Source organism: Desmodus rotundus, chromosome 4, assembly GCF_022682495.2.
Source record: "Desmodus rotundus isolate HL8 chromosome 4, HLdesRot8A.1, whole genome shotgun sequence".
NCBI lineage: Eukaryota > Metazoa > Chordata > Mammalia > Chiroptera > Phyllostomidae > Desmodus > Desmodus rotundus.
In genome coordinates this window covers 49,495,976-49,519,562 of record NC_071390.1, presented here as the reverse complement: position 1 = coordinate 49,519,562, position 23,587 = coordinate 49,495,976, and the positions used below count along the sequence as shown (strand labels likewise).

At 54.8% G+C, this 23,587-nt stretch overlaps 1 protein-coding gene across 5 annotated transcripts in view; it reads right to left on the bottom strand.

The window, feature by feature from the left end:
* Positions 1 to 23,587, bottom strand: part of PALD1 (phosphatase domain containing paladin 1) — a 69,348-nt gene that overhangs the window by 32,716 nt on the left and 13,045 nt on the right. For 3 of the 5 annotated variants that reach the window (XM_053923249.1, XM_024561396.4, XM_045196166.3), the window contains exons 2-3: positions 2,680 to 2,892; positions 10 to 112 (exon numbers count right to left, since the gene is read on the bottom strand). In XM_053923249.1, coding sequence (XP_053779224.1) covers positions 10 to 112; positions 2,680 to 2,864 — 288 coding nt within the window. In that variant the 5' untranslated portion in view covers positions 2,865 to 2,892. Of the gene's footprint in view, positions 1 to 9; positions 113 to 2,679; positions 2,893 to 11,052; positions 11,102 to 16,267; positions 16,288 to 23,587 lie in introns of those variants that run through there. The other 2 variants (XM_045196168.2, XM_045196167.3) reach the window with 2 other exon arrangements.

Below are 23,587 nucleotides of genomic sequence, written 5' to 3'. Positions count from 1 at the left end.
TGACCTCACCTGCACCAGGTAGTGCTCAGGGGTGGCATCCGAGAGCCGGCCCAGCGTGTAATGGTCCTTGAGCAACTCATCATGGATCTGGAACTCCTCCTTGCAGTTGTACCTGCCGGGGCAGGTGGAGACCGAGTCAGGCAGCCTCCATGGCCGGGGTCCACTCCATCCTCACCAGACCTCACAACAGGGCCACCCCACCCCCAACCAAGTGGTTAAATCCCTTTGTGGCAGAGACAGCCCATTATACCACAATATCCACTCTCCCCTTTGTCAGCAACAGAACCCTGGAATGGGAACTGGGCCATCCATATGAAGACTACATTCCCCAGCCTTCCTTGTAACCCGTGTGGTCACGTGATTAGATGCTGGCCAATGGGATGTGAGGAGCAGTGATCAGTACAACTTCTGAGCCATTCTCTTAGAGGGAATGTGTGGGTCTTCCACTTTGCTCTCCTCCCCCTTGGCTACCATCTGGAAGTGATGGTCGGATGCAGATGTTGATGATGGCAGGGCAACGAGAGAGGAGGAACCTGGCTGATTGTGGAGCCCCATGCATCTCCAGGACTTGTGTGTGAGAGAAGCGCCGGTCTCGAAGGCGGCCTTCTGTTCCAGAGTTACTTCGGTCCTGGATGGCCCCTCTGTCAAACTGTCTCTGGGAACAGCCTCCACACTGACCGTCCCACAGCACAGTGAGCTGGTTCAGGCCACAGGCTTTGGGGCTGTGCGCCCAGGGCACTAATCCACCTCCACTGCTTTGTGACTCCGCGCCTTTGGAGTTACTCCCTCTCCGTAGCTCTGCTTCTGCGGCCCCCGCCTCCTAGGGCTGCTCTGAGAAATCGGCGAGTTCACGAATGTCACTGCTTAGCCCATTGCCTTGGGTACAGCGAGCGCTTACTAATAAAATTGTTACTACTAGTGGTAGTTCCACCTCCACAGAGGGCCATGCCAAAAACCCCCACAGGTGCAAAGCCAGGTTTCTGCAGATGCCACATGAGGTCTGCGCCCTCAAGACACAAAAGCTTCTGTGCTGATCGTAACGATGAGGAAGACACAGCCTCCCAAAGGGGCGGGGGACACCGGGAGAGGAGCCCAGAGACGCGGGTTCCTGCTGCCAGTTCTGCCCTCTCTCACCACAGCGCCCGCAGTGGGCAAATCTCTCTGCCTCCTCAAACTGCGTATCTAAGTCAGTTTTCACATCTCATCCGAAAGCTGTTAGTAGACCAGGCGTCGGCAAACCTTTTACATCAAGGACCAGAAAGTAAGTATTTCATGCTTTGTGGGCCATGCAAAGCCTGCGTTACGCTACTCACCTCTGCACTGAAGTGCTGAGCATCCACAGATAATACATGAACACGTGACAAGGCAGTGTTCCCACAAAACTTATTTATAAAAACGGATGCTGGGCTAGACTCAGCCTGCAGGATACAGTAGTAGTTCGCCGACCCCTGTGTTAGACGGTCTCTGAGGTCCCTCCCACCTCACACACACTACGGCCCAAGGGGCGCTATGCGCGTGGCCGGCTGCAGGAGGCACGCACAGGCCCATGGTGGTGGGTTTTTACAGCAGGCCGGTGCCTGCTCTGAGCCACACTCCTTGATGAAACATTGTGAACATCATCCCCACACATCCTGATAAGGAAACTGAGTTCCAGGGGAGGAATGGGATTGCCCCAGGTCATGGACCCCGGGTCGTGGAGCGAGACCCAGGCAGACGCCTCCAACACACCCCTCGAGGCCCAGACAGACCGGCGCTGGCACCCCTAGGAGCGAGACTACATGCCAAGTCTTTTTTATGTGACCTCTCTGTTCCTCCCCTCATCGCGAGCCCCGTCATGTGTTGTGATTATAACTTTCCTGTCAGGCCCCAAAGCCAGCAGGCCGAATTTATCATCCCACCCTCAGGTTTCCTTACACAGAAGGCCCATCTGCTAGGTGCCTGCCAAACTTCCATTTGTGGAATACATTCGATTCTTAGCTCACCATGTCCTACTTCCTGCGTCCTGCAGGGGCCCAGAGGCAGGGGAGCGCAGTGGGCAGGTTCAGTGCAAGACAAGGCTCTCTGCCTCCCCAGGAGACGAATCCGATGCCCCTCCCAGCCTTGGGGCTCCCCAGCACCCACTCCTCATTGTGCCCCGTGGGGCAGACAGGGTTTCAGGGTCCCTTCCTGACCCACTTCCTCCGGACACCCAAGTCTCTCTCAAAATGTGGTATCGGAGCAAGCCTGCGGCCTCCTCCAGGAATGTCCCTGAAGAACCTAATTAGGACATTCGACCAACAGCTTCCAGCTTTTCCAGCCCACGGCCCTTTAATGGCCTGGTGTTCACCTCAGTTTCCAACCATAATTGCAGGTTGTGGGGGGAAAAAGTCTAAATTTTATGCATCTAAGTATATACATATCCTTTGAAAATGTTCAGCCAAAAATCATTTTCTCAAGAGTGTCCCCCCGCCCAGTGCTCCCTCCACGCTCCCTGGCCCGGTGGGCACAGTAGGTCAGGTAAGCTGGAGACCCACAACAGAGTCTCTGCCACCAGCGCACCGCGGGACTCCGCACGAACTGCCTGACCTCTCGGACCTCTGTGTCTTCATGTAGATATTAAGTCCCACAGGCTGCCGCCCCGCCAGGCCACTTCCTCAGCCATGTCTCCCAGGGACATCGTCAGCTCCCCCTGCCACTCACGTGATCACGACGGGGGCCACCTTGTTGGGGATGATGGACTTGGCCTTACTGTTGTGCAGGCCCGGGGTCTGGAAGGGGTGGGCACTGAGCGCATGCCGCCCGTCCATGGCGCCGCCACTCTGGAGGCCCTCGAGGGGGGCGCTGGCTGAGACCGTCTGCTGGGCCGCGCTGGCCGTCGTACCCATAGTCAGCCGGCAATCTCAGAGCCGAGGCCTGTGGGGGCAGAGGGTGTGCGGTCAAGGGGCGGGCAGGAAAAGCCCAGGCGGGAAGAGAGCTCGCCCACCCCTCACCCCCACTGCCGTACACATCAACGCCCGAGGCCCAGAGAGCAGGGGGCCTGCCTACCACACGCACATGGAGGGCCTCCTGGGTGCCCAGCCCGCTGCTGCGCTGTGGGGGTTATGGACACAGAGGGACATAAAGACGGAGCCGTGACCCATTAGAGTTTACACTCCTCTGGGGAAAATAAGAGAGGGAAGGGTTAACCTGCCACACCAGGTGTAGGCTGAGGCTCTGGGTGCCTTGATCGGGCCACATGGATGCCAAGCTGTGGGGAGGGCTGACTGCAGGGTGCAGACATGGGAGAAAGAACTCTCTTAGAGCCCAGCAGCGGCGGGTCCCCCTGACATTAACAGTCCAGGATCAGGAGAAGGAGGGGCCCACCTGCCCTGCCCCCCAACCCCACCCGCACCCTGACATGGGTCAACCCTGCAGAAGCACAGGGACAAGAGTCCTCAGAACACGACCCCCCTCGCCACCTCCGGCTGGGCATGAGCTGCTCTGACCACCCCCACGCCCTGCCATGCCCCAGCCCTCCCAAAACCCGCAGCAGCACCTCAGGAAGTGGACGCTGGACCAGGGGCTCGGCAGCTCCATCTGAGGGCCGGGCCCGCTGTGCCTGCTCTCCCCCAGAACCTGAGTTGGGGGGCTGCCCAGGCCTCCCCATGGGCGTGTGCTCAGGCCACCCCCCCCAGAACCACCTAGACAGAATGACTAGCCTCATGCTGTCCCTCCCAGTACACCCCCGGACCACCATCCGTCTTCCTCCCCCTCCAGCGTGGGAAGGGCTCCCTGCCCAGCCCTGTCATCCATGAAAACTCCCAGAAGCTGCAGGACAGCTGTGTTAACACGCACACCTGTGTTTACAAGCGCCCCATCGTGACTCCACACCCAGTCCAATTTCTCCGTCTTTTGGGGTGGGGGGCAAACGTGGAGGGAATGAGTCTCTGTTCCTAAACCAAAAGGCAGGTGGCTCAGAGAGAGTGTGGAGCTCCCCAGTGGACCCCCACTGGCCTACAGCAGGGCCTGAAACCTCTCTCCAGTTCTCTCCACTCTGCCTGCGTGGCAGACTCCTGACAGAGTTCACCCGACTTTCCCAGACCCCTCTCGGCAGCTGGGGCCCCCCAAGCACGGGTGGGAACAGCCTCCTCCAAGAACACAGGTGGCTGTCCTGAAGGAGGCATGGCAGAGGCAACAGCTGGCGACGCCCTGCTCCCATTGGACTGGCTGGGCGTGACACCTCCATCCCTCCTCCCCTCACCACCCCAGGGCTCCAGCTGCAGCCACCTGATCTCCCATGGGCTCTACAGGCAATGACAGGCCTTGGCCAGTGCCTCCAGGGCAGCCAGGAGACAAGGCAGATGCGCACAGCTGCAGTCTGCAGGGGCGGGGAGAAGAACCGTATCCTTTGAAAGCTGCCCTGCCTCCAAAGTGCCAACAGGAGGGTGAAACCCTGGGATCCCCAGGTTTCTCACTCTGCCACTCTCTCCTGGAAACCTCACTCAGCCGCCCAGAGTGAGTGTCCCCAGCACAGGGCCTTCATCCTGCTGGCCACAGGCTGTGGGGCCTTGGGCGACCTCCTTCTGCTCCCTGGGCCTTAGTGAGGAAGGGCATGGTCCGAAAGGCCCTTTCGGTCTCAGATGGACCTGGCTCCTAAGACGGGCAGTCCCAGGGGTCACACCACTGCCATCCACCACCGGGGCAGTGGTCGGCAAGGGTGGGGGTACTGGGGTCCCTGCCACTCTACCCTCTGCTGGGGGGAGTGGGGAGGGTGGGTTTGGATACGACCAGGCTAAGGGGTCTCACGAGACTGGATGGTGTGGAAACAATTGTGCCTTTACTTTCCTACCTTCCAACTAAAAGCAAGCATTTCCTTCAATCACAGCGAAGGCCGCCTGACCACATCGCAGGTTTGGGGGCGTGGTCACCCCAGAGTTCACAGACATTTCACATTGCCCCTCAGTTGTGCAGGCATCTGGACCGTGCCTGGCCCTCGTCATTCCTCTCAAACCATAGTAATTATCAGAGCGGGGTCCCCGCCCACAGACCGGGGTGACAAAACTGGCAATGCTGTCTGCCCACTCCACCCCCACGGTCCTTCTGCAGCCTATCAGTGCCTTTTCTTTCGCAATCAAGTCTTTGATGGGATTACACCGTGTATAGCTCGGTCTCCCTGACTCCCGAAAAGCAAGACTGTATCTGACTTGTTCGTGTGTGACCCCAGCATCAGAACAGCACCTGGGGCCCAGGAGATGCTCAGGGAAAATGAGAGGAATGGATGGCTAACTGCAGGGCACCTGTAGCTCTCAGGACTCACAGAGGAGCAAGTGAGTGCCCTACACCAAGGGACAGGTCTCAGCCCTCCACAAGGCAGGGTGAGGGAAGCTGCTCCCACCCTACACTTCCCTCACCTGGCCTGCCCTCGTCCCTAGCCCTCCCACATTCTACCCACTCTTGGAAGTTAAAGCCCAGCTCCTCCAGGAAGGCCTCCCTGATTGCACCCCCACTTCTCAGCTCCCAGGGCCCATTGTCAGCATCACAAAATGGGACATTCCTTCCACTGCATGCTGTTCCTGGCAGGGGCCATCCTATGTCCTTCCTGGCCTGGCTCAGAGGAGCTGGATGCGGAATTGCTGACGGAACAAACTGCCTCCATCAGTTTCCCTCTGCACCGTGCCTGGCTCCTTGTTGATGGGACCAAGGACGGCATTCAACGAGTAGGCACAAAAGACGGGAAGGATGTTTAGACATTGTGGCACTTATTCCTGATGGGGGACTGAGGGTGGTATTTTTCTCTTTTGCTTATCCATAGCTTCTAAATTTCCTACCATGAACATACTTTGGGAATGTTAAAAAAGAACTGTTGTTACTTGTAATAGTTTTGAAGTTGGACAAAGGTCAGAGCTCCTCGCCCCTGGCTTCCCCCACCCCACACCCCAAAGCCCCTGGGCTCCCCTCTGTGCTTTCATCCCCAGTGCCCTCTGCCCACTGTTGTCCATGTCCCCACGATAAGCACGCCATTCGCACAGCCCGGTGGGGTCTTTGTCTCTGTGGCTTGTCTGTCTTGCTACTGACAGCGACCCTCCAGGGACGGGAGCCAGGTTGACGACGCCCACCGCGCGGACGAGGAAACGACAGCTGACCGCAATGGGAGCTGCTGGAGCCTACATGGCTCGGTCGCGGCAGAGTCCTGGGTTCGGCTGTGCAGTCCTCGTCACTGGTCTGGGGGGCCACCCAGACCTGTCCCTTCACAACCTCTGCCCCTCAGCTTCCTTCTCTTTAACACAAGGATGAGAGCAATTTAAAAAATAAAGCCATCTGGGGCCCGGGATCACAGGTGACCCTCACCCACTAAATTATGTGTTTCTAAAACGTTTTATTTTTTCTACTAAAAGAAGTCTAAGAGTTAAAAACAGAAGGTGGAGGAATGCTTAGAAATGCTGCCGTGTGTTCTGCAGGGGGCTGCCAGGATGGGGTGGCCTTGGGTGCAGGGCCTCGGCCTGCAAACGATGGGGAGCTCTGGAGGTCTCAGTTCTCGCAGGGACGTGCCATCATTGTCACACACCGAAATGACACCTCAAGGTGGGCCCGCAGCTGGAAGTGGACAAGGACAGGCAGAGTGACTGGCCAGCCAGCTGAGGAGCCATAGCAATTGGGAGTGGCACAGGCCAGCAGCAGAGATGGAGGCGGGGGGGGGGGGGGGGGGGGGGGGTTCCAAGGGCAGATGGGCCCCTGAGCTGGAAGGAGCTACAGGGCAGGCCAGCCCTGCCCTTCCTCGGGGGGAACGAGACTCCCTCTCAGCCCCTCACAGGTGGAGGGCAGAGAAGGGCTCCCACCCGCTCTAAGGCCAGCAAAGGCCTTGGCACTTGGCACATGTGGGCCTGGAGGCTCTTGGAGTTTGGGGCCCTCGGGAAGGAAAAGGGCCCTTTCAAGCACCTAGGAGCCCGCCTCCAGCCCTGGGGAGTCCCCCAGCTCCAGAACTCCCCACGTGGGTCAGCTGCCTGACGGAAAGCCCCTTCTACGTGGCACCTTAGAGGGGGAGGGGAGAGCCCATGATGCACACTTTGCGGACGAGGGGGAAAATCTGCACATGAACCAGCCGGCTTCCTCGGCTGTGACAATGCTGTGGGTACGCGGAGGGCGTTCGTGTTCTTTGGAGACCAAGGCTGTGTTTAGACGAGAAGCGCCGTGACGTCCGCGATCTCCACGTGGTTGGGGGCGGGGCGGAAACACACACGGAGGAAATTCAGCGAGTGGTCAGGACGAACCTGCGTTCACTGTAGTCTTCTCCCAACGTCTTTGCGGGCTTGAACTTTTTCAAAATAAGAAACTGGGGCCAAAATTATTTCTTAAATAATTCTTTTGAAACAGTTTAAGCTGTCTCACGAGAAGCCAGTTTCCTGCACATCCCCGGCTCTCCGCTCTCCCCCGTGCAGCCTGAGAACGCATCTCCTCTGGAGGCGGAGAGGCTGGAATCCACGGGCCAGAGGGGCCACGTGCGCAAGTGGCTTGGACCTCGCAGCTTTGTTACTTTCCACCCTAATTAGCCACCAGCACTTAAAAATCAAGCGGTGGCCCTCCTGCAGGGGCCCCTGCAGTCCTCCTGGGCCCTCCCCTCCGGCCTCCGGAGGTCTGACAGGGGTGGCTCTAACCCTCGTCCTGGGACATCCTGTCCTTTTGTGTCACAGCCCTGCAGTTCCTCTGGCCACTCTCCTGTGAGTGAGCTTGTCCCCTCCCTCAGCCCCAGCAGCCCAGCCACAGGCCACATGCTCTGAACCCCTGAGAAGAGGTTGTCCCACCTTCCTTATTCTGACCACTGCCCTGGCGCTGATTCCTAACCCTCAAAAGCCTTTCTGCTGCCCGCTCCTGGCTGGGTCATGTGGCTTTCTGGTTCCAAGGCAGGGTGGCTGACCATCCCACCTGGGTAATCGCTCTGGGTGAGGCTCTGCAGTCCCTAAGGTCTGGCCCAGCTGCTCAGCCTGGGAACATCCTTAGGTTCTATCAAAACACCCCCAATGCCTTCACCCCGCCCCCTCCTCACCGTGTGTATTAAACGAGCCAGATGGGGGACAGCTAGCTGAGCCCATGGCTGCCCAGGGCCAAGAATACACTCCCCATCTCCCTTGCAGCCACCTGGGGCCTCGGGGCTAATTCTAGCTAATGGCATATACATGGCGTGTCCCACGGCAAGTTCCAGAACCCTCCCTATCCCTTCCCTCCCTTCCTCCACCCTGCTGCCTGGAGCACAGATGTGATGGCTGAAGTTCCAGAGCCATCTGGAACCATGAGCTCGCGAAGCCACACCCTGGGAATGGTGAAGATCAAGTTCCCTGAGGAATCCACGGGCCACAAAGCTCTGGCTTGGAAAGGACCTTGAAATAAACTTCCATCTTGTATAAACCACTGTCGTCTGGCTTTTATTACTCGCAGCCAAATCTAATCCTGACTAATGCACTCAGTTATGTTTAGGTTTCTCCCTAAGGTCACACGCCATGAGGCAACAGGACAGGACTGACCCCTCTTCCCCTCCTGCGGGACAATGTCACGCTTCCCCCCTGGTGAAAGTCGAGCTGTGCTGTGGGCTGGCAGTTCCACGCTCAAGCAGGGCAACGCCAGGGTCCCGGGAGCCCAGCCCACGTGGGGGGCAGGGGGGTTCACAATACAGGAGGCACCATCCCCAGCCACCAGGGCCCACAAGAGACGCACACAGGTGGCCACAGGAGCACCATCGATTGCTAGCCGGTGTGGTGCGCAGCTCTCCCCGAGTCAGCTGCGGAGATTCAGGAAGTTCCAAGCAGCTGCAGTAATTTGCTTTATGCTATAGACAGACACTTGGCCTCCACTGCTCCAAAAAGGCAGACAGAGAGCAAAGAGTCTTTCCATCTGGAGTCTCTCCATCCGTGTCCCTCTCGGGACCTTTCCGAGCAGGGCAGCTCCCTGGGAAACAAGAAGACATCACCTGGATGGGAGGGACCCTGCCTGCCGGGTTCTTCCAGGGAGGAGCAGGAGAAGGGGAGTGTAAACAGCCCTGCGAAGGTGCCAGTCAACCCTGGAAGGGCAGCCATTCCGTTCCTGAAAAAGCCTGAAGCTCCCATCCATTGCCAGGTTCCAAGCAGCCTGGGATTGGGGGCGGGGTGGGGCCGAGGGGAGCGGACCCGGGGAGAACAGGGTTGAGAGTACCTAGACACGCTCACCTGCTCAGCTCCAAGAAACTGGGCATTTGGTTATTCCCCAGCCAGGAGAAACCTAGAGTCCCCCGAGACTCCACCCAAAGCCCTGGTTCTGCCAACACTCTCCTGGCTGCGTCCAGGGACTCTGCCCTGAAGGACCAGTGGGAACTTACGCTTGAACCCCACTTCCTACCTCCAGCAATGTCACAGGGACCTGAAGCGTCCAGGCAAGGAGATGGGAAAAACTATGCCCAATTCGGAGGTCTATCCCATCCCTTTCCACCCCTGTGGCCTCCAGTCTAGACCCCCTTCCCCACCTTCATCACCCCTCAATCTTTTATGAAAGTTCAATGCGTAAAGCAGCCAGAAGTAGAGCTTCTGTGCTGACTGCCGGCTCAGGAAGGGGGTTGCAGGGTGTCCTGCCCCGAAACCCAGCATGAGGCCTCACTTAGGGAGGCACTGCCCCATCCCCTGGAGAGATGCTGGCCAGAGACGTCCAAGGTCCTCCCTACTTGGACGTCCCAGGACATACCCAGCCCTTCTGAGCCTCCATGCCTCTGCCTGCCCTGGCCCCACAACCAGGAGGAACGCCATCGCTGTCCCCACCCTTTCACCCCTTCCATCAGCGTCCTGTAGAAATGCCCCTCCCCCTCCAAGCCTCCCAGCACACAGCCTATACCCCACACAGCCCTGGCCTTGAGTCCGGGGGCTGGTGTTTCGTAAGCACACGCCTTATATTCCAACTTTGGATCTGACGCTCCCCCGGGGCCCCCACTATAGTTGTAGGTTCCGAACGTCATTTTGCGAATGCATTTCACATTGACTATCTCCTTCCAGCTCCAGAACAGCCCTACGAGAAAGGCAGCACAGACTGTGGTGCCATTTAGCAGATGGAAACAACTGAGGCTCAGAGAGTTCCCTACACAATGCGACAACAGAGCCGGGCCTCAGGTCGCCTGGGCTCTTCTGCTGTGTCACCCAGCCGCCACTCTCCCACCGCCCCTGGAGCCACACTCACTCTCCCAAAAGACACAGGGAAGCTTCCACTGGGGACCTGTTAGAGGGAAGAGAACAAGCTGGACCCAGAGAAGAGTGTCCCTCCCTGGACTACAGCCTCTCACCCACCCCTGTCAGCCAGATGCCCAGGGTGGGTAACAATGGAGCTAAAAATAGGGCAGAAGGCTGAGTGACCAGCTGCAGGAAACATCTGCCTCGGCTGCAGAATAAACACGGAGGAAGTCACTGCGCTGCAGGGCTCCCTCCTCCGAGGCCAGGGGAGAGCTTGGGGGTGAGGTGTCGATAAAACTTTCAGGTCTCAGGACACGGGGCTCAGACCAGCCCACCACCTGCCCTGTGCCTAGTCCCCCAACTCCCGTCTCTCTCTCTCACACACACGCACACAGTAGAGTCTAAATTCCCCCCAGGCACCAACATGTACCTGAGAATCACAGGCACCTTTGAGACCCTCGTCTGTGCCTCTCACTTTACAGAAGAGGAAACTGAGGTCCAGAGTAGGTCAGAAACCAGCCCAGCCACAGAGGCCGTGGACAGCAGGGCCAGACCAGGGGTCTCCTACCCCTCTCCCCTGCACACGCTGCTTAGCTGCTTCACTGAGCAGGACCCCCAGGGCCATGGAAGACCCTGCCCAGGAAGAGCTCTCCTGCTCCACAGCACAAAGCACACCAAGCAGAGGAGACAGATTTCATAAAAGACTTCAGTCAGACTCAAAGAGGAACCACATGGCAACCCACGACTCTCAGACCCAGCCGCCCTCTCTGGCACATTGCTCCCCAGCTCCCACCTTTGGGCTCTGAACTCCAGCCAAAGTGAACTTCTTACCATCCCTGGAACAAATGACATCTCAACAGGACTTTGCAAATAATACCAGTAAGAAAAATAATAATAAAGCAGAGGTGTATCTTACCAGGCCAGCGAGCTGGGAGTAGGGCGTTCTACAGTCTCCGTAAGGCAGAAATTGTGTCCTTGGAAACCCTTTAACCAGCCCATGAAGGACAAGGCTGGGCCAGCTCTCTGTTGGTCCAACCTCATCAGTTTCCTCCAACCACAGAACAGATGCCACCGCTTCTTCAGCCGAGGAGCAGATCAAGTTTGGGGCCCACTGCAGTCTAAGGCGCATTCCTTCCACATCTCCCTGCCCTGCGCCCTCCACCTAGCTCCCTCCGATCGCCCGCACCAGGAAGCCCTCCTTAACCTGCCCAAGCCACCTCCCCCTACAATGTCGCCCCCATGAAGGCCCACCAGACAGGGGCTGGGCTGGCCTTCACCGGCATCCTGGTGCTTGGCACAAAATAGCTACTTGAATGAACAAAAGTGGAAGATTTTTAAAGAACAACAACAAAAAGATCAACTCTACAGGTACCTGTGTTCGGAGCATAAATGAGGCTATACAGGCAGGGCTGTAGCCCAGGGCCCAGGACACAACAGGCACTCCATAAATGCAGCCCGGTTTCGAAACGCTGACCCCGGGACCCACGCAGTAGAGAAGGTTAATGACAAAGAGACATGGAGGCCAGAGGCTATGGCGGTCCCTTCTGGGCCAGGGAGGGGGGAGGGTGATTCAAGGGGCCCCATTTGGGAAGCAAATCGCACCCATTCAAGAGTGTTGTCTGGCTGAGACCCCTGTGTCTCTCCTGTTGAGTCACACCCTCCTTATGCCCCCCCTGGGGGGGGGCAAGAAAAGTGGAGCACCTAAAAATTCCCCTGGGGTCTTCACTTACTCCTGACGGCCAAACACATTCACCTTGAGTAGGATTTGAAATCACAAGTGACGAGTGTTTAACCCCAAAGGGCTCACTTCTCCACTTCCCAGGTTGTCCCTGGCAGGTTTGTTAGGGGCAGAGGGAAACAGTGGCAGCAGGCAAACTGTCGCAGACCCAGAGACGGGCCCAGGCCCCACGCTACGTCCTCTCATCTATCCTCTACCCGCGGAACCCTAGGGCCCTGTCACCTTCGGGGTCTGCGGGGCCAACCCTGTTCTCAAGACAGTGATAAGAACCACTGCCTCTCTCTCCCTCTGCCTCTCTCTCACTGTGGGAGCGTGGAAACTGCCAGAGGCTCAGCAGGAGGCATGGCATGGACCCTGAGCTGGGCTGGTCATCCCTCATGGTGACAAAATATGCCAGGGTCACTTAAGAGTGCCCTTGGAGGGAGCAGTACAACTGATTAATTTCACCGAATCCCAGCCCTGGCGCACGTCTGTTTAACATTCTCCATGACCTGGGAAGCGCCCTCGGGGCTGTGGCTGAGCTGCGACTCTGTCCCCAACCGCCACTCTGCCGCTACTCTGCTTCAAAGAACGGCCAACAGACAGAAGGTGGTCGGCTACTGGAACTAGGGGACCTGGCAGCCATTTCCCGGAAACGAACAAAGGGAGCCCGCCTCTGCATGGACAACCACGGACAGCGTTTGTCGCCAGCGATGAAGTCTGAGCTTTCAAGGGGAAAATCAGAATTTTGGAAAACGGGCGTCAGCCACTGAGAGTTGGATGGCTCCCTGACACATAAAGAATTTGAGATATGGGGGATGCTAACATACAGAGGGGGGCGAAGTTAGGTTTATGGCTCTGAGTACATGAAACACAGAGTTTGTTCTTATAGTACTACTTACTAATTATTGTATTATTTTCCATAAGAACAACTGGAAACCTACTTTTGTCCTGCCCTGTATGTAATTTTTGGACATGATGAAATGAAATGGGTCCACATTTGGAAGATCTGTATAACCCGGTGAACCAGTATTTCCCCAATGACCAACATCTGATGTTACAAAATCACATCTGAGTCAAGGATCCATTCATAGGGCAAGACAGTACCATGGATTTTAATGTCACAAAACATGCAAAGTTCATCAGTGTGTTTTCAGATTCTATATTTCAACTAAACTTTAAAAGATTATCACCTGTCATGCCTGGCCAGGTAGCTCAGTTGGTTAGAGTATCATCCTGTCCTGACACGCCAAGGTTGCGGGTTCAATCCCCAGTCAGGGCACATACAAGTATCAGCCAATGAACACATGAAGAAGTGGAACGACAAACTGATGTTACTCCCTCTCCCTTCCTCTGTCTCTTTAAAATCAGTTAAAAAAAAAAGCTATAAAATACAGTTAAAACTTATTACCACCTGTCAAATTTTCATATAGTATCAAAGAAAAACATCTATAGGCTAATAAAATACTTCTCCCTTTTCAACCACTTATCTGTGAGAAGCTGAATTTTCTTCACATACTTTTAATCAAAACAACATATCGCAACAGAGTGAAAGCAGGACCACATATGAGAATCTGACTGCTATTAAGCAAGATATTAAAGAGATTTGCAAAACTGCAAAACAATGCCACTCTTCCTACCATATTATGTGTTTTGGAAAACACGGTTATTCTTCAGGAAAAAAATATATTTATATTAACATAATGAGTTTTCTATTGTCATTTTTAAAGAAATGTATACATATGTTTTTAAATATACTCAGTTTTAATTTCTAAAATGGTGATTATCAATTTATATATATATATATAACCCATATAAACAAAAGCTCTTTGGAGCCTCCAAAATTTAGGAGTATAGAGGAAGGAGTCCCAAGACTAAAGGTTTGCACACACCTGTGATTTAACCCCCAAGGTGAGCCTTTGGGCTCGTATACCAGCATTATTCCCATTTTGCAGGTGCAGACACTGAGGCAGAGAGCGCCTGAGTAACTCGCCCCAGGGTACACGGGTGGCCGGGAGCTCCCGAGTGCATGCTGGTAACCTACACGCTGTCCCTCACATCCTGCTCCCAAAGGAAGAGCAGAAAGATGGGCAATAACATGCTACCAAGGAGACCACAGAAATGAAAGAGGAGAATATAAGTAAAAACTGGCATAATCTTGGGGTGGTAAAGAAATTTCTATGCAAAATGCTAAAGACAAATAGTTAAATACCAATAGGTCAGACTACACAAAAAACCACAGAATACAGAAAAACCACAGAGTTAAAAGTCAAAAGGCAAACTGGGTAAAAATATATTCAACATATTTTTATTATTTATCATATTCAATATAGTCTTTTTGGTTTAAAAAAATAACAAAACAAGTACATCTTGAGAACCAAAAAAAAACAGTAAAGAAGAAATTCGAAAGTCCAATAAACATAAGAAAAAAGTCCACCCTTATTTGTAATTTAAACACTGGAAATGAGGAGATGCCGGGCCCACCTGCCATGGCGGCACCGCAGGACCAGGGCCCCGTGTGACGTGGGTGTGGGGCCAGCCCCCTCCCGGGCACCGCCGCGGTGGGAGCCAGCTCAGCCCCCGGAGGCCAACCTGGCAGTAATTTTCAAGACCTTAAAATCGTACCAACCCCCCACCCAGCAATTCTTCTATCCATTGATTTCAAAGGAAATAGTCAAAGATATGGGGTGTTTGGGTGCAGCTTTATTTATATTAGCCAAAGACTGGAACACCCTTCATACCAGCAGTGGTCAAAGTGAACAGATCATGGATGTCATCCTGTGGTCACTAAAACGCATGGAACGTCAGATGACCATCGCTAACAGAATGCGGAGGGAAGGAAGTCAACATAAAAGAATACTATGAGTCCACCGATTAAAACTCAAAAACAGGCCGAACTAGTCCGTGGTGTTAAAAGGCAGACAAGAAGTCCCCTGTGGAGCAGGGAGGAGGGCTGCTGATAGGGCGCAGGAACCCAGGCTTCTGGGCGAGGTCTGTTCCTGGCCTCGGAGCAGCTGGAAAGGCCGTGCGCACTGTGTTCAGTCCTCGGGCCGCACGCTTGTGACGCATGTGCTCTTCTGCGCGTGCAGAGGAACTTCAGTGTGAACATTTCAAAAGAAAGAAGTAGCAGTGTGCGTGCTGACATAGCACTATAAGCACTGTCTGCAGTTTTTCTAAAGACACCAAGCAGCCCTGACTGCTGTGGCTCAGTGGGCTGGGTGTCAAGCCGCAACCAAAAGGTCTCCGGTTCAATTCCCCATCAGGGCACATGCCTGGGTTGTGGGCCAGGTCCCCGGCTGGGGTGTGTGAGAGGTAACCGGTTGATGTTTCTCTCCAACATCAATGTTTCTGTCCCTCGCTTTCTCCCTCCCTTCCCCTGCTCTAAAAATAAGTAAATAAGATATTTTTTAAAAAAGAAAAGACACCAAACAGTTTCTCAGAGTTCTGCCCCATTAAGAAGGCGTGAGGACTCTGGTATACAAGCGTGCACACAGGGAAAATGTCTGGAAGGCTAGATCTCAAAACACGAATGGAACAGTGGTTATCGCTGGGAAGTGGGATCACAGACAAGATTTCTAATCTTCCTACATATCTTCATTTTCTCTGATCTTCCTAAAATGAACCTACACTATTTATAGAAAAAAAGAATCAAAAAACCTCCATCGTATAGCCTCTCGTACCAGTCAGGCTCCATATCCCCCTTACAGCCCCAAAGCGCCCCCGACCCCACAGGAAAAGGTCCGAAGCCTGAGGATGTTTCTGGGCTGCCGCTGACGGAAAGCTGATACCCTCCCGTGGAAGGAACTAGTATACTGGAGTCAGAAAGACCTGGGCAGACCCCAGCACTGTCCCCCGTCAGAGGCCCAGGCTGGCTCCTGAGCCACTCTCGGCCTCAGTCCCCCACAGTGGAGTGAGGGTTAAAGGAGGGCACGCCATCTGGGCCTGACAGTGTTGAGGGAAGTGCCGACACACAGGCCCCCAGGCCCCACAGAGGAAATGGTAGCCCAGGCAGGCTGAGCAGCTTCCTCAAACCACCAGCCTGAGACTCCAGGGGATGCCCATCGAGTCCCCGCAACTGGAGTGTGACCCGGAGGCCTGCCTCCTGGTCCTGACCTCAGGAAGTGCCCGGCCCTTCCTGGACAGTGCCCCCACAGCAAAGAGCTGGCTAGACACTGAACTTGACCTCTGGTGGCCTCCCTCAAACCCCACACCCATCATTCCCATGAAACCCCCATGTGGAAGGCTGTGGAAGGCTGTGGCAGGAAAGGTAGACGGTTCATCCAGAAAGGAAGTGACCTCAGAGGATGAATGACAGGCCAACATTCCATCAGGAGCCCCACCTGCTGGTGACCTTCAGGGTCATGGGAGCCAGGATGGGTAGGCATGCAGAGGCCAAGGCGGAAACAGGACTTACTGAGCAAGGCCAGGCACACGGAGACCCCCCGGCAGGGAAGTGACTTCACTGCACACTCTGTCCTCCTCGCTTCCGCCCCTGGCATGGAGTGGGGTTAACCCTGAGAGGGCCATGCTCCTCCGGCCCTGGCTAACTCCACACAGGCCAGCGCAAGAGAATCCAGGCTCTTTCCTCTCCCCACTCCCATCACTCCCAGACCGACGCTCAGAGAGCGGACACGGGGGCAGGGCCTCCACGACCCTTCCCACTACACGAAGTTGCACAGAGGATGGAGATGTTAACTTAGGAAAGGCTTCCTGGCGGAGGAGCCCAAGTAGCTGGGCCTGTAAGGGTGAGCAACATTTGACAGACAGGAAAGACATTCTGGCAAAGAAGTGGCAGAGCCAAGCTCTGGCTGGTGTGGCTCAGGGGGCTGAGTCCAGCCTGCAAACCGTCAGGGCACATGCCAGGGTTGCGGGCCAGGTTCCCGGATGGGGGCGTGTGAGAAGCAAACACTTCCCTCCCTCTCTTTCTCCCTCCCTTCCCCGCTCTCTAAAAGTAAATAAATAAAATCTTTTTTTTTTAAATCACAACCTATCTGGTCCCAGTGCCCAAGCCCATCCCAGCCCATCAGGCAAACAAAACCTAGTGGTTTCTGGCAGGGAACGAGCTCCCCACCTCAAGCCTCCAGGGGCACAGGGAAGAGCAGGAAGAATACGCCAGGGCACAGGAGGGGAAGAAAAACATTTTCATGTTTTTCCCTCTTCCTGTTTATCTATCCTCCCGATCCCAAAGCTCCTAGTAGCTAGCTGTTTGTTCAGGGAGAGTTCTGCCAACAGTGACATCCTGCCCTGGGCCGCCCTGGGCCAGGCAGCCCCTACCAGCCTTGTGTCGGAGGCCCTGAGGCCCACACGCCCCCAGACCCCTGCCTGAACCTGGAGGCTGCTTCAAAAAGGCGCTTTCAATGGAAGCCAGGGCCCAGGAAGGAGGACCCGAGCCAGGGAGGTGGGGCTGCTGCCAGTCTGTCTCCTCAGTGCCAGGTGGTGCCGATCAGCTGCACACTCGGCTCCGATCAGCCGAAGAGGTGACGAGAAGGATTCTGAGGATTTGAGGAAATGACTCTAGGCCTGGCCGGGCACTGTGCTAGGGGTGGGGACACAGAGCATGAGCAGCACGTCAGGCAGACCAGGCACCCCGTCCTGGCTGACCGACGGCTTGCTGTGTGACCTTGGCCAAGGTACTGAAATTCTCTGGGCCTCGCTCCCTTATCTGTGTAATGGGGACAATACTGGAACTTACTCATAAGGATGTGCAAGGGTTACAGGAGAGCGTAGGGGAAGGGCCGGCCCCTGGTAAATGCAAATACACACTGTTTGTCCCCACTCCCGCCATCTTCAGTCCCGAAGATCAGAGGGGCTTTCAAATGAGCTCAAAAGAACCAAGACAGCCTGAAAAAGGAATGAACCCGACACACGTCACAGCCTGGATGGACCTGGAAGACGTTACACCAAGAGTTTAAATGAGCCAGACACAAAAGGACAAATACTATGTGATTCCATTTACACGATGTGCCTGGAAGGGTCGACTTCAGAGACACAGTGAGGGGTGGTTGCTGGGGCGGGGTGGGGGAGGGAGGGCGGCGGGGACCCAGCGCTTGATGGGCACGAGTCCCAGGTTCTGAGGATGAAAAAGTTGGGCGGCAGTGATGACGGCCGCACAGCCCTGTGAACGTGCTTGATGCCACCAAACTGTGCGCTTAAAAGTGGTTAAAGGAGTCAAGTTTATGGCCCGTATATTCACCTCAATAAAAAAGTCAAGGGCCAGTTCAAAAAAAAGGGTTTTTATTTGCCCACGTTCGTTTCTGCCCCTGCCCTTGGGCAGCACAGGGTCCAGTGGGGAGGCAGGCGTGGGAAGGGCTGCAGGCCCCACCTCCCAGGGGGTTGGCACCGTTGGAGAACCAAGTGGTGGGAGCTGAGGGGGGAGACGCACATGCTGCCTCTGGGGCCTGGGAGGGCTGCGAGAGGAGGTGGCCCTGAAACAGGTGTGCCCCAGCCCCAGATGGAGCCCGTACCCAGGCTCCTTCCAGTACAAGGCAGTCTGGTGAGCGGCTCCAGGTTCCTACATGGACCAGGAGCACGGTGAGGGTGAGACGGGCAGGCCCCACTCACCCCGCACAGCATCTCAGGCCGAAGATGGTGGTACAGCCCCACATGCCAATCCTGGCCCCTGCCCGGCCAGCCCAGAAACCAACATCCAACAAACAACAACGCCTCCTCATCTCTCCCAGCACCTGCCACCGTGGAAGGCAAAGTCCTCTCCTGCCCACTCTCTCCGGGGCCAGGGATGGGGAAGGAAAAGGCACTCCCAGTGCAAGGAGACATAGAAAAATGCCATCCAGAGAGACCCCCACCTGACTACCCTCCCCACAGGCTGGGTGGGAAGCAGCAGGCCAAAGCTTGGGGTGGGAGGTGGATAAAACTGGAGGTGAGAGGGCCTGAGGGATGGCCTATCACAGGTCCCCAAACATTTTAGCACCAGGACCAGTTTCGTGGAAAACAACAGGTGGAGGCGAAGGGGTGGTGGTGCTGGAGGCTGAGTTCAGATGAGCCTCACTTTCCCGCTGCGGATGGGCTGGGAGACAGGAGGTGGAGCTCCAGTGAGATTTGCCTGCCGCCAGGTTCCCAACAGGCCACAGACAGGGGTTGCGGACCCCTGGCCTAGATTACACCATGAGTCACGACCTGCACTTGGGCAAGTCACTTCCCTTTCTGGATCGCCTGAAGCCTCCTTAGTTTCCTTCTTGGTAAAACGAGGATTCTGTCCCAGGACCCAGCAAGCACTCCTAGGTGTACACCCTAGAGAAGTAAGTGTGTGAGTGCAACCAAGGGCAGGCAAGCGTGTCCAGCAGCTTTTTTATAATCACCACAACTGGAAACAAGGCCAAAGCCCACCCACAGGGAGTGGAAACACACTGTGGAAACACATTGTGAGGGAAACCCCCTCACAATGAACACTACACAGCAAGGAAAAGGCGCAAACTGCTGAGTCCGGCAGCATCACACACAGATCTTACAGAGTTTGTGTTGAGAGAAAGGAGCCAGAAACGCCAGATTAAGAACAGCTCATACTGTATGGCTCCATTTACATACACCCCAAAGACCGGCAGGACTAACCCTTGGGAAGTTGCTCAAAAGCACGGCCGCTTGAGAGTGTGGGAAGGCCGGGTAACTGACTGGGTCCTGGGGGACACTCCAGGCCGCTGGAAACGTCCTGCATTTTCATCTGGGCAGGGGTCACACAGGTGATTCATCTGTTACAATTCATCAAACCACCTCCTGATTTACTGTCTGTAAATTTTATTTCAATTTACAAACAGCTGGTAACTCATACTCTGCCTTTCTCTGAGGAATGCAATGAGGTGATACAGACAGGCTGTGCGCAGAAAAGCCACAGAAGGGGTAGGGCGCATGGGCTGCGAGTCAGAAGGACCAGGGTTCAAATCCTGATGCTCCTCTGACTGGTACATTTTTTTCAGTTTTGATTTTTTGTTGTTGTTGACCAGATTTTTGTAACAAAAGTAATTTGTATTTACTCTCACAAGTCAAAGATGAATAAAGAAAAACTGTATGTGCTTCCCATCCCCCTCCAAGCCCACCTGTTAAGCTTCCTTCTACAAGCTTTTTTCCCCTAAAAGAACAACACAAACACCCCTCACAGTGGATGCATGTTGGGAATCGCCCTGCCTGGTTTCAGAGACTGTAACCCCCCATGGCTAAGGCTGAGTGAGAGACCTTGAGACCCTAAGCCACTAAGGAGACAAAGCTTATCTCCCTGGCAGGAGCACTGCCTCTGCCTCCTTTACTTTACCCTGCTTGGCCCCCAGTACATGACCGGATAGCCAGTGACAGGTAAGATTCTTCAAGGGAGCGACAACCTAAGACAGGCAAGGTCATGAGGGGACCCTTAGGGAAAGACTTGAGGGGGCTATGGAGAAAGGGGGTAATAGACCCTCGCCCCTTGGCTTTGACATGGCCTGAGTCCTCATTCTGTCTGCAAGAAGTCTCCTAATCTCTTGGCTGCCTTACTTCCCCTGCTCGACCTAAGCCTGAAACAATGCCAGAGTTGGGTGCAGCCCTGTGCTGGAAAGGGCAGATTCCCCAGGTCAATCAGGCCTGAGAAAGAATGCATAAAACCCTGTGAAACCTGCTTTGCTAATATCCTCAATTTAAATGATAAGGGTCCAAGCCTGAAATGAGTTTATTTCCCCACAGTTTTACAGTCCTTTAGCTATCTCACCCTGATTCAAAATAAGCCCTCCGAGATCTTGAATGTTATCTATTTGATTATTACTGCCTGACAATGATTGATGAGCTTTCAATATACGCCCTATATTCCTATGCAAATTAAACCAATAAAAGCCTGTCAAGGCAAGGGTCGGGGCACTCTCCCCTTGAGAGAGTGGCCGTGCCATCCCTTTCCCTCCACAGGACTCGGTAGTCCATGAGAATTTGTCTCGTCTCAGCCACAACGCCACGGACACTGCTTGCCAGTGTCCATGTCAGATGCATACAGCTCCAACCCTGTCTGTTTGATGGTGGCGTGCCAGTTCACTGTATCACTACTCATTCAACCAATAGCTACCGAGTACCCATCAGGCCAACCAGACAGGCACAGGCCTAGCCCTTCATGAAATACATTCCAACAAGAGAAAGAAAAGGCAGGGAGAATCAACGAGAAATACAGTAGAGACAGGCCCTGGCTGGGTGGCTCAGTTGGTTAGAGCATGGTCCCAGTACCCCAGGGTTGCAGTTTCGATCCCTGGTCAGGACACGTATGAGAATCAACCAATGAATGCCAACAAAGGGATGTTTCTCTCTCTCTCTAAATTTAATCAATAAAAAAATAACTTTTAATTAAAAAATACAACAGAGACACATTCTCTACATTGTGAAGTGTGCTTACAAGGGGCTGAGATGCTGAGGTAAAAAACGCTGAAGGCAGTTGAAAAGGGCGTGTTAGACACGATAGTCCCAGAAGGCCTATGCTGACATCGCAGAGCAGGAAGTTCCCGGCCATGTGAAAATGCATGCCAAGCAGAGGGGACAGCACGTGCAAAAGCCCTGAGGTGGGAAAGCACACCCCCCAGAATCCTGTGCACAGGGCCTTATACCCTGGCAGTTTTACTTCTTTAGGACGAGCTACCAAAATATGGCTACTTAGATAAAAAGGCATGTGTCGTTTAAAAACTATGGAAGACACTGCTCTATTACTCTTTTCCAAAAGGCTGTAGCATTTCACACAGAAACCAGAATTGCTTGAGAGGGCCGGTTTCCCCATATCCTCATGGGTTCAAGGAGTTATCAAACCTTTTCACCTTGCACGTGTGAAACCCCTCCGCGCCCCTGTCTGCAGAGTGCGAAAACAACAGTTCCTCCTCCTCAGGAGGCTGTGCGGCTAAAATGAGCGATAAACCATCAGCCCTGCTGCGCCCGCACCTAGCAGAGTGAACACTCAACAAGCGGGAGCAGGCCGCTACCGTCGGTTCTGCGCGTCAGCCAGGAGGTAACTGCCAATTCCATCACTACCAGGAGAACAAGGGGAACGCCCCAAGGGGAGCTCTGAAGGCTCAGACCCACAGGCTTGGCGTGGCTGTCCCTGGACACGGGGGTAACAGGGAGAAGGAGGTGGAAGCTGGCTCAGCATAAGAGGAGTGCTCTTAGCAGAAGAGAATGCTGGGAGTCGAGAGATTAGGTTCAAGTCAACCTTCGGGGACTCAGATTCCTCATCTATGAAATGGGCTAATTCATCCCCTCTTCAAGAAGCCATTCTGGGGCAAATATGTCTGGGCCACCTACTATGTGCGAGACCTTATTCTAGGAGCTGACAATACAGAACAAAAATTCCTGCCTCATACATGCCCGTTGGAGAAACAGAAATAAACTGTATAAATCAGTCAAACACAGAGTCTATCAGGAGGTTCTACAGGATAAGAAGAGGGTTATGGAGATGAGGTATGACACGTTAGACAGGGTCCCCAAAGGACGCTTCACATTTGAGTAGAGACCTGAAGGAAGTGACATGACAAGATATGTGGCTCCCTGGGAAAAGCATTCAGGTTGAGGGAACAGCCTGTGCAAAGGCCCTGAGGTAGGGTCTTCCCTGTGAGTCCAAGGAGCCATGAAGTGGCCGGTTTGGGTGGAACAAGGAGAGTGAGGTGGTCGGCATTAGATGGGGGTGTCCTCGAGGCCACAGGGGTGTCACTGTGAGGTAATGGGGAGCCACCAGGGGCCCTGATCTGACTTTCACACTCTAACAAGGTCACCCTAGGCAGCTGTGTTAGAAGAGTCTGTACGGGAACAGGGAGGAAGCCCACAAAGCTGCCAGGAGTCTACTGCACTCGCGCCAGTGATGCGGAGGCCTGGGCCAGCGGTGCGGGGAAGATAAGGAAGAAGGCTCACCTGGGATCCATCTACTGAAGGTGAAGCCAACAGGACTTGCTGGCGTGTCACTTCCACAGACTGAGAGACACAGAGGAACCACGGATGTTAGGTGTTGAGCCTGAGCAACTAGAGGGATGGGGCTGCCACTAACTGAGACAAGGCAGACTGAGGGGGAGTGGGCAATGAGGCCTGGACGGACAGACAGAGGGCCACGGCCTTGCCCTGGCTGCGACCTCTGCAGGCGGCAGCAGGCCATAGAGACCTGCAACACACGAGGCCGGTGTGGGTGGTTACGGAAGACAGCACGCGACACAGAAAGGGAGACGTGGGTCCAGAGGGCCGCTCAGCATGGTACATTCGACCTGCCAGAAGCTCTGCCGGCCACAGAACCCAGTCAAGGCTGCTGCTCACAGGCCTGTGTCGCAGGTGGGGAAACCGAGGGAGCTGAGTTCCACAGTGAGCACCTCTCACTTAGAAGCCAGGAAGGGCCAGAATGAGCTAAGGGGGTGGGCAGGGAAGGCAGCCAACCAGCCCATTTGGTTCCTACAGCTCCCACCCAAAACAAGGGCCATAGGGCTGGGGCCCAGTGCCCCCAGCACCCAGGAAGTCTGCAGGGTCCCAAGAGGTAATACAGGGCTCTGGGTTTTCCAGAGCCAAGAACATGACTCAACCCAGACTCCATGGATGTCTGCTTTGGTACCCCTGAGTTTGTTTTTTTTTGAATTGACATACCATAACATTCACCTTTTTACAGTATACAGTTCAGGGGGTGGGGGTTGGAGGTAGAGGGGTCAAGCAAAAAAGAACTCATGGACGTGGGCGACAGCGTGGTGATTGTCGGGGGTGGGGGGCAGATGGAGGTGCAAGAGGGTATCAGGTGGGTAAAGGGTAATGGGAAAAC